Source organism: Microtus oregoni, unplaced genomic scaffold (assembly GCF_018167655.1).
Source record: "Microtus oregoni isolate MIOR12 unplaced genomic scaffold, Mior012 000007F_ref0000211, whole genome shotgun sequence".
NCBI classification, from domain to species: domain Eukaryota; kingdom Metazoa; phylum Chordata; class Mammalia; order Rodentia; family Cricetidae; genus Microtus; species Microtus oregoni.
The window spans coordinates 49,856,444-49,872,937 of NW_024543066.1; the positions used below are offsets into that span (position 1 = coordinate 49,856,444).

Genomic DNA, 16,494 nt, shown 5'->3' on the forward strand with positions numbered 1-16,494 from the left:
GCTGCCACAGAGTTTTCTGTAGAAATAGGGCAATTAACATCAAATGATCTGAGTAGGGGTGGAAGATAGGGGTGGGTAGTAGGCTGTGTGTGGAAGGTGGGGGAGGGAGGATAAGGAGTGAGATATCTTACAAATTTTTTTTTTTTTAATTTTCAAGACAGGGTTTCTCCATAGCTTTTTTGGTTCCGGTCCTGTGTTGTAATAGGAGCGGCGGGGCTGTGTCCCCGGCACCCCAGCCACCTGGCTAGCTTATGCCCCAAAATAACAACACACAAACTGTATTCTTTTAAACACTGCTTGGCCCATTAACTCTAGACCTTACAGACTAATTCTCATATCCCAATCAACCCATCTCTAATAATCTGTGTAGCATCAGTCTTACCAGGAAAGATTCTAGCCTATGTCCATCCTGGGTCTGAGCTTCATGCGTCTGCCTCAGAGAGCAGAGCTATCGCGTCTGCCTGGGAGAGGGGAGCATGGCATCTCTGCTCCCGAGAGCAGAGCTGTCGAGTCTGAGCTCACTTCCTCTTCCTCCCAGCATTCTGTTCTGTTTACTCCACCCACCTATGTTTTAACCTATCAGGGCCAAGGCAGTTTATTTAACCAATGACCTTCCTCCATCAGTCCTGGAACTAGCTCTTGTATACCAGGCTGGCCTCGAACTCACAGAGATCCGCCTGCCTCTGCCTCCCGAGTGCTGGGATTAAAGGTGTGCACCACAACCACCCGGCTTCTTACAAATATTTTGTAGTTGAGTCTGACTGCTGATCTACCATCTTGAATGAGTTGCTTTTAAAGTCCCTTCATCTGTCTTTGCTCCCATCCGCAGCAAAACAAAAACAAGTCAACAGAGTATGGAAAAGTCAATGTGCACATCTTCATGAGCACATCACAAACTGTCAGAGACTACTGTTATTGCAACAGCCTAGACAGGAAACCACAAGGGGAGGTTAGGTAGCATCATCCTAGCTATAATCCTATTACTCTGTAAAAAGGGAGCCAACTATTTTTGGACATGTTTCTTATCAAATTTTAGAGTCATATTATAAGACTTTTATACAGAATGAAAGAAGAGAAAGGCAATTTTAAACATTAGATGCAATTTTCTTCATATTTGAATGAAAGAACAATATGTAATAAGAACTGAAATAAATGACCACATTCTGAGGTGCTCTAAGCTGATCTTCTTTTATGTTTCCTGTAGAATGGGGAGATTATTAATTTGGGTTGATTAGTTGATTTATTGATTAACTGTGCTGGTGCTTAAATCTAAGACCACACAGGCTGTTCAAGCTCTACACCACTGATCTAGATTCAATTCCTGCTTTTTCTCAAAAAGTCACATTTATTTAATTGTGAGTGGAGGTGCTATGCACATGCTGGGCATGTGTAGGTTCATATTATAGTGAAACGGATTGGTTCTCTCCTTCCATATGGGTCTGAGGATTGATCTCTGGTCATTAGGCTTGGCCAAAGCATGGTCACTCTAAGCCATCTCCCTGGACCTCTCTAAGATGAGCATGACTGAGAATGAGCATTGAAATACTAATGAAGCAATAAACGTTAGCTTGACTAATAAGATTCACCAAAGTCACATGCAGTCAGGTCATGTGGAAGGAAGGATGAGGGCCTTGGTTGCACTTCAATGGCTAAAGGGATGCTTCAGAAAACAACTTTTTGAGACAAAGGCTAAGCCTTATAGTTATTGCTGTATAGTGACCATCTTCAGTCCTGAGTACTAAACTATGTGTGTTACTCAACTGCACGTTTATCCACAAGCACAATTAACTGCACGTTAATCTACAAGCAAAGAGCTGTGAGGCTCTTGCATTGTGATTAAAAGTATTAATGTGTAGGTAACATCTTTTCTGGACTAATAAGCAGAACATTTTTAATGAATCACTGTGTTTCTACCAAGATCTGGTTATTTTTCTTTATATATTAGTAACCTGTGACCTATGAACACACAAATATATTGGTATATTCTGAATGCTATGTTTGCTTTGTCTAAAACAATTCTGAAAAAGTCTAGAAACTGTATATTTTATATGGACTGGTAGCTATTTCTTCCATTCACTCTAGAAATAGTATATAACAGGGGAGAAACTGACTCAGAAATAGCACATGACTTTTTCAGGATAGGTAATCAATGCTTGACCTCAACTCAGACTCAAGAACCCAAAGGGGAGTAAAGTGATATATTGGGATTCCTTATGACAGAATAGAAAACTAGGGCCATTGCCGACCTCTGAGTTTGTGTCTTCCTCTCTGAGAGTCCTGTATGATTCTCAGTCTGCAAGAGATGAGGGAATTCTGCATTTCAGAGTTCTGCCTACTGTTCCAGTGCAGAAGTGACTGCGGGCTCAATCGTTTGGTTCAAGATGGGGTTGATCTTGCTAGGGTTTGAAGAGAATCCTTCAGTGCATGATAGGAATAGTTAAAAGTATCCTGCAGCTCAAGACTCCATCTGGAGTTAGGAAAACTGTGTTTTCACTCACCCTGACTGGCATTACAACCTGGTTCCCAAGAGTCTGCTGACTTTTCAATACTGGTCTTCTCTACCTTTGCTATTCCTGCCAATTCCCACATGCAACTGTTTGGACTCCAGATTTTCCTTGTCCTGTGACTACCTGCCCTGGGGTCACCTTCTTGTGTAGTTCCTAAATACCCAGAGATACCAACTTGCCTTGACATTAGGCAGGCAACTCAGACAAAGAAGGAACATTTAATACAAAATAAAGACCATTTTGCTTCTCAAGTTGCCTTTTTACATCAGTGGGCTAGATTAAGATGCAACTAGAATTTTGGATTCCAACTCTAGGGTAGTTGGTTGGAGGTGTTCATAATTTACAGCAATTGGGTGAGTTTGGCTTAGAAACATTGATCTTTGTGTTGGTCCTATGCAGAGTGCCTGAGAATAGATCGAGTTATGGAAACCACAAGCTCCCACAGCTGTAGCATAATTCTAAAATATGAACAGCTTTCACTGATGGCACTCATAAACACACTCATGCTATCACAATAGGCTTAAGCAAGAATCTTTATTTTTCTTTTAATCAAGTACAGTTTCAACATTTCAAACATTAAAATTTAACTGTTTCATTTTTAATATAATACTTTGTATCTTTATTAAATCATACTTGAATTTTCTTCAAGAGACCAATGTATTGACTGTATTGCAAATATTCTTGTGAGTTTATAACTCTGGTTTGAACACTTCTAACTCTATGCTACGAAGGTGGAAATGGGGTATCTGAGAAACACAGAAACAGAACCATACACATGTAACCACATGTTTAACACATGCAACCACTGTGTACAGCAGAGCTACAACTGAGATGTTTTCAAGAAGTGATGTTCTCAAAAAATAGTCCTGGATCAATTGGACATCCATTTAGAAAATATGGATCTTGACTCACTGTTCACACTGTATAAAGTAATAGCAGAAAAGATGTAAACAAATTGTAAGAGTTGAAAGGACAGAAAGACACCAGAGTGGGGTATCTTAATGATCTGTGAGTGGATATAATCTCACAAATAGAATGCAATTCATGCAAGAATGCACAGCTCCTCTGAAGCAGAACAGGAGGAGGAGAGGTGACTTCCACTGGACAGACATCATGACGGGCACCTCGTAGGAAAGGGTGTGCAGATGTAGTTAGAGTGCTCAGCATCACTTTACTACCAGAAAAATCTTTAAAAACATCATTGGAAAGAAGGGAAAAAATAGAAATTATAATGAATTTAGGAAATATATAGAGTGGCTTAAATGATCTTATACTCCAGGGACAGCTATGAATAAGTCTGTTTTTTTTCTATTAGATTCCTTAGCAGTTGCTATTAAAGTAGATTCATACATGGTGACCTAGAAAAGTGAACTTAAAAATCAATGCTCACCCTACATATTTACAAGTAAAACATATATGTGTGTTTGATTATATATAATATATAGTATAAATATATATATAAACATATATACATGCATTATGTATATAACTAACACTAATATCCAACTTTCCTGAATTTAAAAGATCCCATTTTCCATCCAATTAAATTAAAATATGGACTTCTGTATAATAAGGCAATGGAACACAATACAGAAATAAAAAAATACTTGGTTTTCTAGTAAAGGCCTCTATAATCAAAAGCAAAACTATACTTTTTATTTTACATTGCGCTTGTAACTTATCCAAGCATGATTAGTGTATGGTAATAAGGGCACTGGTTACATTGGGGAAGGTAACAATTAGTGTGGCTAATAAAGAATTATTCTGGCTCTAGTTGTAGCTCTGACCATGGGGACAGCCAGCCTTGGAAAATTCATCCAATTATTTTCTTAGTGTTAGTTCATTTTAAGTATATATGCCGTGTATATTCTTAAACTATATTTTTTAAAAATTGTACATTCTATGTGTGGCAAATCTACAATTGCAATGCTAAATACTAATTTTATCATTCTAAAACTTACTTTAACACCATAAAAGCTCATAGACATCACTGGAATTCCCTTCCCACTGGGATGGAAGGAGACAAAGGCACCAAGAATGAAATCTAGCCTTGTCATTTTATGTGTGTGTGTGTGTGTGTGTGTGTGTGTGTGTGTGTGTGTGTTCCAAACACAGCTCATCTACCATCTTCGCAGAATAGCTTAGTTGGGCGTACATTGTTAGAGGTCACACCACTGCCTTTACAGTGACCCCAGTGAAGCTAAAAACAGTGAATGCACAGGAAGCCGCAGAAACAGCCCTGTCAACAAAGTAATGATGTAATGCGTGCTGGTTATTATTGGTGTTTTATTGGCATGACAACAAGACTGAATGGTGTATTCCAGGTCTGTAAAGTAGAAACAGAAGTGACAGTGAGCAGGTCAGGCAACTCTGACAGGATACCCCTAGATCCTGTTTCTCAGTTTAGAAGCCTGTGAATGAAGCAAGAGTGATGGTGAACACCATTCTGCTGCCCACAGTGCAGGGAATTTGCCTCCTCTTTCTACATTACCAGCCCCTCTGGCGTTCTTAGCAGGGTCTGCTGTGATGGCAAGCACAGTCAGCATGTCACTGGGATATAGTGAAGGATTTGTATCTCAAGCATGCTCTGTGTTCACAGTGGTCTCTGTCATGTGGGTGCTGAGAACTGAACACAGGTCCTCTGGAAGGGAAGAAGCCAGTGTGCTTGACTGTTAACCCAACTCTCCATCCCTATTAAAGTATTTTATTGAAGCTCAGCATCTAATTTGGATTTAAACACCACTGAAAAGGTGATTAATTTATTGAGAGCCCAAACCAGTAGTTTTGTGCATGATACACAGAAGTCTTTAGCAGTCATGTACAAGCTGAGTCTGATACAAATGAACAGTTATGGAGAGTAATAGAATGTCAATGGTGTGTACTAGGCAATTTTAGTATTTACTTTGAATTAACATTACTTCATTGTGCATATAAGGATTTACTGGCATAAGATCATAAGAATGTGAAAACCTGTAGTGATTAGCTTTCCTTGAGTCCAAGGACTCCATGCAGGGTAGAAAACTATGGACTCTGTAGCAGTATTTAATATGTTGGAACAGTGAAAGTAATCATTACAGTTGGAAAGTTCTGAGGTAACTGGATACTGAGAATGTCAGCAGAACACCTGTGTGCTGGTGTCCCACAGTGGGACTACTCCAGGATGGTCAGTTGAACTCTTAGTTCTTGGTCTCTAAAGGACCAGTAATTGCTTTCAAAAGAGGTCTTCTTTTTACTATGTTAAGATATTTAACTTTTTTCTAATTATAAAGATAAAGGAGACAGTTTGGTATCTGCAGTGAAGCAAGCAGAGAAATTTAATCTGCACAAAAGGAGCAGAGAGCAATAGGAAAGAAAGTGAGGCAAGGCCATAAACCCCTCAATGCCCATTCTCATTAGCATACTTCTTCCAGTAAGACTCCACTTCCCAAAGGTTCTGCAGTCTCCCCAAACAGTGCCACCATCTTGGAATTACTTTTAAATTATTTCAAACATATGAGCCTTAGGGGATATTTCTTATTCAAGGCACAATTTCTACATAAGGCAAACCATTGGGATACAGGACTTCTAGGTCTCTTCCCTTAGCAATAGTTTGAAGTTGATGGAGGATGCCATGTTGTGTATGAGTCTCCATGACTGCAGTGGCCCACTGACACAAAACATAAATAAGCATCAGTGTGGGTCCACATCACTTAATCTGGTCTTTTCGCCCCCTGATCATTCTGTTGTGAGTCCTCTTGTTCTCATATGCTGCTATCTCCCAAGGAGTCTATTGCTCTTTATTTTTTTTTATAAATCTATCCCTTTTAGAGTAAGAAAGAGAGACCAATGCTGATGTGCTGAGCAGGGTCAGATGACAGGAAATTTTATACCTGACACCAATGGTTCATTAGTGAAAGGTTAAGATTATCCATCCCTCCAGCCTCCTGATCAATTTCCTCTCTATTCATTGTCCCCACACCCTCTGACCCAAATGTGCTGTTACTTGGTGCTGTACTTAAAGGACTGCCTCACAAGCAATGGAAACAACCAGAGTACCTTTAGAACATTAGCTAGAGCTGGTTTAGTTAAATGTCCCTCCACCCACACTGTACCACATCAATTATTCTTTTTAAAATGCCTAAGTTAGTAACTATTTATATGCAGAGCACATGCTTTTGTGAACACCATTATATTTTAATGGACTTTTTAACAAGTAATTCAGTACAATTTTTAAATTATTTCCCACCTGACATGAAGGCTAATAAAGTAATCTACTAATTTATGTTATATCAAATTTACCTGTCATTTCCTTTTATTTAGAACTATGGACATTCTAACAACATTGCTCTACAGAAAATCAAACTCAGGGGGTGAATGCATTTAATTTCTTTGCTTTTCAGCTCACACATAGTGGGAGGGAAAAATAATTTTGGAAGTTTGAAAATAAGAAAATAACATATCTAGTTATTTCTCTATTGCTTGCCTTTAATTGTACTATATAAAGCATGAAGACAACAAGGCACATTATCTCAGGATATAATTACCTGTGATCTGCATCATCAGAGAATTCAATTGTATCTTCATTTTTGGTGCAATAGATTAGGATCAACCCTTTGTAAAGGCTGTAAACCATGGAATGTCCATAACTCTCTGTCTGTTAAGGACCCATTACCTAGGATCTCCAAACCATGGAGCATAATGGATGACATATCAGATGTCCTCAAAAAATTTGAGGAGAAACATTATTTTCAGTTAATTTTCTATGGATTCAAGAATGTTTCTCCTGGATCAGATGATGCGTGATTTCTACATTTGCACTGCCATGAATGGAAGTCTGGAAGGACTATTTAAAGGGTTTAGTTTTGGTTCCTGGGTTTGAAAGTTTAGTTCATCATAATTTAGAAGGTACAACTGAGTAGAGATTTCACATTCTGCCAGAAAGTATTCAGAGTGAGATTGGTCTGCAACCACGTAACCCTCAGCATGGCAACCACTGATGTCAGAAGGTCAGTAATATCAGGCCTGTTTAGGACTTTGACAGGGAGAATAAGACATGAAAGATTCAGGGAAAATCTCCTAATGACCTATTTTTTCCTGAGAATTTCATTGCACCAATCTAAGGTAATTCCCTATAAGGAAAATCCATTGGTGCAACACTCTTGGTCTTTTAGAATATAGGAATAAAATGACATTGAGTGTGAAAATTTACCCCCCACACAATTGCTTAACTATTCTGCAACTCTGGTGAACTGGGGATGATGTCAGTCTGACCAGTAGCAAAGTGTATGGCAAATGTGAAGACCTTTGGGGATAGTCCAGACGTGCATCCTTTCCAATGCTGCACAAAAGTATTTTCTTGTTGTTTTAAAGTTGGTTACTCAAACCACTAATTATTTAGATCAATCACTGTACCATTTTATCCTCGTCCTGGGAAAATGCAGTCTTTAGATTATAACTAAGTGCATTTCCTCTTTGAAAATAAATAGTATTGAAGTTTCAAATGCATGCTGAAAAAAAAACCCTATTTTCATTAGTGTTGTCACCATCTGTTCACAAAAGTTCATGGTTGTTTTTTTTTTCAAGTTAGAGCTAGCAGGTCACTTTCCATCATAAGTTCAATCAACTAACAAGTTGTCTCATAGAAGCCTTCTCAACTGCACTTTATAATGACTCGTACACTACCTGCTCTATTGAGAAGTGTAACTTCTCGTTTGTCTTTGTCTACCACGTAGGCACACGGCCTGAAAGAGGGTTGCTGTGCCAATTAAGTAAGTGTTCACTTTTCAGGTTTTTGTTTGTTTTTGATGTTTATGGAGGTGTGTCAGTATGTGGTTAGCACAGCAGGCTTTCTGGAAAATTTGTGATAGACAGGTGACCAGTAACCATGAAAGGAATTATCACTACAATTGTTCTGTATCTTGAACTTTTCTAACATATGCGTGTCTGTTTTGGTAGTGCATGTGCTTACGTGTGCCATGGCATATGTGTGGAGGTTCTAGGACAACTTGGTGAAATCAGTTTCCCTGTTCCATCACATTGTTTCCAGGAATCAAACTCAGTTTGTCAGCCTTGGCATCAAGTATTCTTACCCACTGAGCCATCTCTGTAGGTTCAACACTTCACTTTAATATATGTCTATTTGGTAATTGACACATATGGAGCTCAATTCATGCACACAACGTAAAATGGCTTCATAGGGAGTGCTGACATATCTTGAATATTCATTATTTGAAGAGCATGCAGTTGTACTAGCTATTTTGAAATATTTAATAATTTTATCAACTCTGGTTACTCTCTTATGCCATCTTAACATTGATGACCATTCCTCCTCTCTAACTGTATGGTTCTTTCAACTTTATGGTGAACTTATACACTTACCTCAACCTATACCACAGAAACCAAACTTCACCATGGATTTGGCAGCTCTTTCTCTAGAACAGAAATACTTAGCCTGAGCTTCCTTCCAGTCACACTGAAATGACAATGCCTGCTTCCATTCCAAAATGGTAGCTGCACGTGTTAAACTGCTCACTGCTGCAGAAATTCAGGAGCTTAGACAGTTGAAGATAAGGTATACAAAGTTCACATCACTCAAGGGTCTGGTGGCATTCTCTCTCTTCTGCTGCCCACTGTGGCCAGGCATGGTGCTGCAGTGGTGTCTTTCCCTGTGGTAGACATCACCATCTGGTGTGAGTGTTCCCTTTATGTCAGCATCACCCTTTCATGTTCTCAATATCAATAATACAAATATATTTACTTTTGATGAAATGTGTTGTTTAATAACAGTTTATGCATTACCTTATACACTATGGGCTAGAACAATTATAATTTGGGAATTGAGGGTCACTGAAAACATGATTCCAGATTATTAATGTAACTGGTTTCTACCAAGGCACAAAACCCAAAGTTCTGAGTTGGAACTCAGAGGTATGAAGTTCAACACTTCCTTTGTTAGCTAGCTGTGAAGTTTAAGTATGTGTACACTATTGTCATCTGTGTGATTCTGGACAAGTTACTTCATCTCTTTTATCACTCAGTTTCCCTATTTGTAAAGGGAATAATGAAAACACATACATTATAGTATTGTTTTGATGAATCAATGAGGTTGATGTGGGAGTGTCATATATCAATCTGTTGATTTCATTGGTTAAGCAATAAAGAAACTGCTTGGCCCTGTGGGTGGAGTAAACAGAACAAAATGCTGGGAGGAAGAGGAAGTGAGGTCAGACTCCACAGCTCTCCTCTCGGGAGCAGACGCCTGAGAGACGCCATGCAACCAGCTCCCAGGCAGATGCACGCCATGAAGCTCCGACCCAGGATGGACATAGGCTAGAATCTTCCCGGTAAGCGCACCTAGGGGCGCTACACAGATGATTAGAAATGGGCTAAATTAATATGTGAGAATTAGCCTGGAAGAGGCTAGATAGAAGTGGGCCTAGCAGTGACTAAAAGAATACAGTTTGTGTGTTGTTATTTCGGGGCATAAGCTAGCCGAGCAGGCGGCTGGGGTGTTGGGAACGCAGCCCCGCCGCTCTTATTACCACATGAGGTCACAATTCTAAAGAATTAAAAACAGCATTGTGCACTACTGAGAACATGTGTGTTATTTGTAACCACAAACATAGTCTGTTACAAGTCCTCTATCATGTCATCTCCCCCTTGAAGAGTGACAAATGGCATGGCAATTGTTGACAATATTGTTATTCTGCGTAGCAAGTAACCACAGATGTTCAGTGTAGAACAGTGTTTGTTGACTGACTCACTGTCTGCGTAACACTGTCTACGTAACACAGGAAATCCAGGCAAAGCTTAGCTGCGTGGTCAGGTCACTGCCCAGATTCACATGAGTGAAGTGTGAGCACCAGCACTCCACTGCTATGTGCCCTTTTCTGGATTGTAACACGATTTCTATTGGTCTCAATAATAAAAACCTGGACATATTAAGGGGTGAAAACTGAATGATCAGGAGAGCAGAAGCCACTAGTTCTTACCTCTACAAAATCCTCAGACTGAATGGGCTATCCTGCCTCTACAAGTCATCAAACTGAATGCTTTGAGTTCCTGTCTCCTCCCCCTTTACATTCCTTTCTCTGCCCAGTCAGAGTTCTTCCTGTCTCCATGTTCCTAGTGCTGGGATCAAAAGTGTGAGTCACTGTGTTTCTCTTTCAGACTGTATCAGTCTTGTACAACTGAGGGAGGTCTTGAACTCACAGAGATCCATCTGCCTCTGCCTCCCGAATGCTGGAAATAAAGGTGTGTGTCACCACAGCCCAACCTCTATGGCTAATTAGTGGCTTAACTTTGTTCTCTGATCTTCAGGCAGCTTCATTTGTTAGATCACAAAGAAAATATCACCATACTGGACCTTATATTTTCTCCAAAAGCACGTATGGTCATTAGGAGAACTCATATCTTTGTGGATTTAATACTTACGTCCTCTTTTCTTTCTTTCTTTTCTTCCTTCCTTCCTTTTTTGAACATTTTAAAATAATTTATCTATTTTTATTTTATGAGCATTGGTGTTTTGCTTGCATGTATGTCTGTGTGAGCTATCCTGTACTGTAGTTACACACACTTGTGATCTGCCATATAGGTGCTGGGAATTAAACCTAGAACTCCTCTAGAAGTTAAGAGCCAGTCTGCTAAGCCATCTCTCTAGCCCTTGAACATTTTTTCTTAATGATTCAGTTTTTATATTACAGTTTTGGATGCAGTTTTCTATTTTTTATTCTTCAAAATTTCATATACAGGCATTATGAATTATAATTATTTTATCACCCATCCTCTCTCTTATTCCTCTTCTCTCTCCTGCTCAAACCTTTTTTTTAAGTTGACTTTTGTTCAGGGTGAAGTTAGAATCTAGGTAGCTTCAGTCTTCTATATGTGAATATCTGCTTTCCTAATGTAGGTTTTTGACATTGAGAATCAGTTTACTGAACATTAGTTAGTTTATTTATTCTGGATATCCTATTCTGTTCCAGTCTGCTTTGTGCCAGTACCCTGCTGACTTTTTCACTGCAGCTCTGTAGGAGACTTTAAGAGTAGGTTGCAGTATCTTGGGATAAAAGAAAATAATAAGTAGAAAACAAAAACAATAGAATATTCAAAAAGTAGACAGGGAAAAGGGAAACAAAAGGTATGAAGCAAAGGTCCTAATTATGTTGATACAGAAAAAGTATGTATAAGGAGAAAAGAAAAGAAACTAGCTATGAGAGGGAAAGAAAAGGCGGAAAGAACAGCAAACAAATAAAAAGTCAAAAATGAGACAAAAGGGGACTATATATGTGTATGCTATACAAACTAACCTAGAAAGTAGGAGGAAAAAAGAGGAGGGGGATAACAGGCTGTGTGCTGTCTTCCGGGGTGGCCATGTGCATGAGGAACCCGCTCTACCAGGCTGTGTCCTTTCCTTGTCTGCATGGGCTCTGCAGCCCATGGAGAAGACAGCAGTTAAGGGATTTTCATTCGTGTCTTTTGTACATGATGTTTGCTTTAGAACAATGAGAATTGTTCAGGACCAGAGCTGGTTGGAATGGCTTTGCTTTCCTGATCACTAGTTCATGGTAGCATGGAACCAAAGTTCCTTCAGAGGGAGTTTCTGGAGGGCAGATTGGGTCAGTGCACTTGCAGCTCCTTTTTCTGTCTAGATCTCAGACATTCTACACAGAGGAATAAACCACAGACTGGGTGGAGGAGACACAACAGGTTCCATGCTGTTCCACTTAAGACAGCCCTGCTTCACAGGCTAAGTCAACTGGGTGGATCATGTGCTGAGCCTCCTTAGGGGGCCCACTGACTCTGCCTCTTAAGAATAAACTACATTCGTTATTTCCAACTGGAATCACCTGCCTATGTTTTCTAATGAGCTTATTTCACCATGTCTTATCACACACTGTGTGCTATGAAGACAGCATAGAAATATTTGCTGTGAATTCCAAGAGAAAATAAAACAGGGACTTTCCCCCCAGCAGCACACATTTCACTACAGCTGCCTTCTAAAACAGTTTTTATTGAGAAACAAACATGGTCCTCACGGTCTCTTCAAATTGTCCTTCGGTTCTATATCAGTTTTAGGCCACATTCTCCTCTGCTTGTCTCCCTCACAGTTCTACATCCCATACCCAGTAAGGAATTCTGTTATGTTGTTTGGTTTCTGAGACACAGAAACTGGAAGTGCTGCTTGCTTCTAACCCATCATCATGAATCCTCCATAACAGACATTTACTTAGCAAACATCAGTCTTGGTTTCACACAGCACCTACAGACTACCTATCTGCCCTGCTACATACTTCACTCCATAACACCATTGCTGTTTTCTATTTTGATGTGGGAATGTCATATATCAATCTGTTGATTTCATTGGTTAAGCAATAAAGAAACTGCTTGGTCCTGATAGGTTAAAACATAGGTGGGAGGAGTAAACAGAACAGAATGCTGGGAGGAAGAGGAAGTTAGCTCAGAGATGCCATGCTCCCCTTTCCTGGGCAGACGTGATATCTCTGCTCTCTGAGGCAGACACGATCGATGAAGCTCCGACCCAGGATGAACATAGGCTAGAATCTTTCCCGGTAAGACTGATGCTACACAGATTATTAGAGATGGGTTGATCGGGATATGAGAATTAGCCTGTAAGGGCTAGAGTTAATGGGCCAAGCAGTGTTTAAAAGAATAAAATTTGTGTGTTGTTATTTCGGGTAAAGCTAGCCGGTGGCGGGAGCTGGGTGGCGGAATGCAACCCGTAGCTCCCTACTACACTATTTATTATCTTTTCATCCCCTGTCATCATCTGAAGAAATGTCTCTTCAGTGGCCTTGCCTGCCTCAGCCCCTCAGTACAGCCCCCTTTCTGCTTAAAGTGTAGCCTAACACTGGACCCATATTACTATGCACACAGATTCTCTGTCAAATATCTGAGTGCAGGGGGGAACCTAGGGCCATGGATGCTTAGTCTATTAGAGAAAGGTGAACACAAAATGCAAATCAAATCAAAACTCAAGTTAATAATGAGCAAAATCATGAGTTTTAAATTTTGTTTTTATTTTTAACAGTTTTAAATATTTGCAGTGAAATATGACCATAGCCTCCTCTATCTCCCCATCCAATCCTCTAACAAAACTTCACATCGCCTTGTTTTTTGTGCTGTTGTTGTTTTACTGGAATTTACCAATGAGTAGATTTTAGCAGGCAGTATTGTAATCATGGTGTCAGCACATCCTTCACCTCAAAGAATACTGTTACTTTTTTAACAGTACAAATTAACCACCAAGTGTGCCAATTCATCTGATATGCTGTAATTCAGAGTGTTTGTTGTTCTATAATTACTTCAATTCCTAGTTTCAATGACTGAGATACTTTCCCCCCCAAATCTTGATTTGATTTGTGAGGAGTTGAACCAGTACCCCCAAAATAAAACTCATGAAGTAATGTCCCTCTGTTAGCATCAGCTGCCACATGTGTCATCCTTTTCTGTGTGTAAACGTTCTACAATTTCCTGGAACTTTCATGTACATGGTCTTAAAGAAAACACACATCTTAATTTTACTTAACCCAGAAAATAATATGTCAGCCTGAGAAATACTCATTTTTACACAGAGACTTCAAACTTCAGAAAACATGTTTGTTTGTGAGTTTGCCCTTTGACTAGCACATGCAAGGGTATCATGTGTAGTAAAAGACTCAATAAACACACAACAAAAGAATCATATAGGGAAAGTTTAAAAATTATTCCTAAAATAGTAGAACAGAAAAGGAAAGATTAAGCTATAGATCCAAATTTATAACTACTGTACTTGGTAAGAGATGTGACTTCAAGTCAAGGATGAATTTCATGTCCAATCAGTGATCTGATAAGTTTTGTGCATGCAATAAAGTAGTTTTGCACATGACAGCTGTTGTTTCTACCTCTACCATGGGACTGGAACATTCTCCAGACAAGCTCTAGAATATTGCACGTTGGGCACTTGGTAATGTCACAACTGTTCTGATGCCTGTAATCGTTCGTCATTTAAACATAGTGTTCCAAGTGTCCTTTGCCCTTCTTCAACATTTTCTCATTAATTTATATTGAATCCATGAGGAAACTAATCTGAAATAGCTTAAACTTACTTTTTGCTTGTTTTTGTATAATTTTATATGCATTCCCCCCCCCCTTCTTCCCTAACTGCTTATCTTCCCGGATTCCTTTTTTCCTTTATTTTCTTTTTCATTAATTTTTACGTTTTATCTTTCTTCTCCTTTTTCCCATTTTTCTTAATTATTGTTTTTCCCAAGCAGATATTATTCTAAATTTCCGAACAACTTATGTCAGCAAGTCTGGCCAAGTTATCTTTGAAGCAAGATCTATTTGTATCCACTATGTCACGACCTGGTTCATCATTGATTTGATTGCTGCCCTGCCATTTGACCTCCTGTATGCTTTCAATGTCACTGTGGTGAGTAGAAACATCTTCTATGTGGCCTTTATGTGCTGCGGTTGATTTGCATATGTTTGGTGTTAAATGTTGTTGGCAGTTAGTGCTCACTGGGGTCTGTGCCCTCTGTAGTAAGGATTCTGAGATAGTCGGTGGCACACAGGCCAGATTCTGCACTTGAAGAGATGAAGCTCTTCTGATCCCGTCCTTCAGTGCTCAGAACCAGATAAAGCACATACAGAAAGAAAGAAAGCCTGGATTTGTCATAAATTTCGACTCACTAAATAATCCTTTGGTACCAAAGCATCACTTTAGATTTCTAAAGGAAATCAGCTGGAGAATTTGGTGGAGAATTGCAAACATTTCTTTAACTCTGTCTCTGTTTTTTCATTATTCCTTAACACAGCTAACTGAAGGCTGATCAGACAAAAAAGAATGTTAGTCTTGGAGTAAAGGAATTCACCCGCTTAAATGACACAGTCTCATAAACTTCAGATTCTTGAGTTGATTAACACCTGCACTCCCTCTCCTTCCTGCTTTTCACCACATCTCCTCACAAGAAAGAATGACTTCCATTTGTAGTAATAACTATTTTTACATTCAGTAAGGGACATTTTTAAAAACTGTCTTATTTATAACCAGAGAGATATTTAGGAAGACCAATTTTGATTTTGCACATGGTTTGGCTGTGGTCACCAACTTTAACCTATAAAAAGAAAGTACTAAGAACATGAGTTCAAATTAAATAAATTCCCTTACCAGTTGATACGCCTTCATATAAATCATATCCTTTTGGTTTCCAAGAGTAGCAAAGAGATCAGAATTTCAAACGCAGATGTCATTGGTTTTAAGATGAACATACAACTTCTATTCCAATTGCTTAGTGCAGGTTGACATATTTGCATATTTACTCATTGCCTCTGTCATGAGAGTTTTTTGTCTTTTTTTTTTCTTTTTTGAGTTGGAAGTTTGAGAGTGACATCATTAGAAAAAAAAGCTACCAAGAAAGAAAAGTTAGCACATAGTATCAATCCACATGACACTGAATATTTACCTATTGAATTTGAGATTTCTTTCTTTTTGAGAATGAATTTATCTAGATAAGTACCACAATGAAATGCAATGAGTTAAAACAAGGATTTTGCAAAACTGAAATTAATCTAAAAAAAAGTTTATTAAAACATTCTGAATTCGCTGGCCAAAAGGTCAAATAAATTCTGCTTAACACAGATTGTTTTTAAATTAATCTGCTGCTTTGCTACTAAGTATGAATAGAATTTTTATGGTCTGTTTTTGGTTACTGAAATAAGATAATTTAGATATATAAATGTAATATAGATAATAAATATATACAAGAGATATTCAGTGTATGTTTCTACACAATTAACATCATTGCTGTCTAACTTAACAGGTGAGATTCTTGTATTTGGTGACAAGGTCACTGATCTCCTCCCCCTTTTGCTCAGTGTCTTGGAATCCTGGACCAATGCTTTGTGAATGCTGGAAATCAGAAAGAGAAACAAGAGGGAGAAGGGGCTTTCTACCAGAGTCACTGCTACTCCTTTTCACAGGCCTGCTCACCTAAAAAGCAGCCAAACC

The 16,494-nt window shown here is 38.9% G+C and overlaps 1 protein-coding gene across 1 annotated transcript in view; it reads left to right on the plus strand.

Moving 5' to 3' along the window:
* The window catches only part of Kcnh8 (potassium voltage-gated channel subfamily H member 8), a 431,344-nt gene that overhangs the window by 271,358 nt on the left and 143,492 nt on the right, over positions 1–16,494 (plus strand). The window contains exon 6 of the mRNA XM_041656042.1: positions 14,759–14,916. Within this exon, the coding sequence (XP_041511976.1) occupies positions 14,759–14,916 (158 nt within the window). The remainder of the gene's footprint in view (positions 1–14,758; positions 14,917–16,494) is intronic.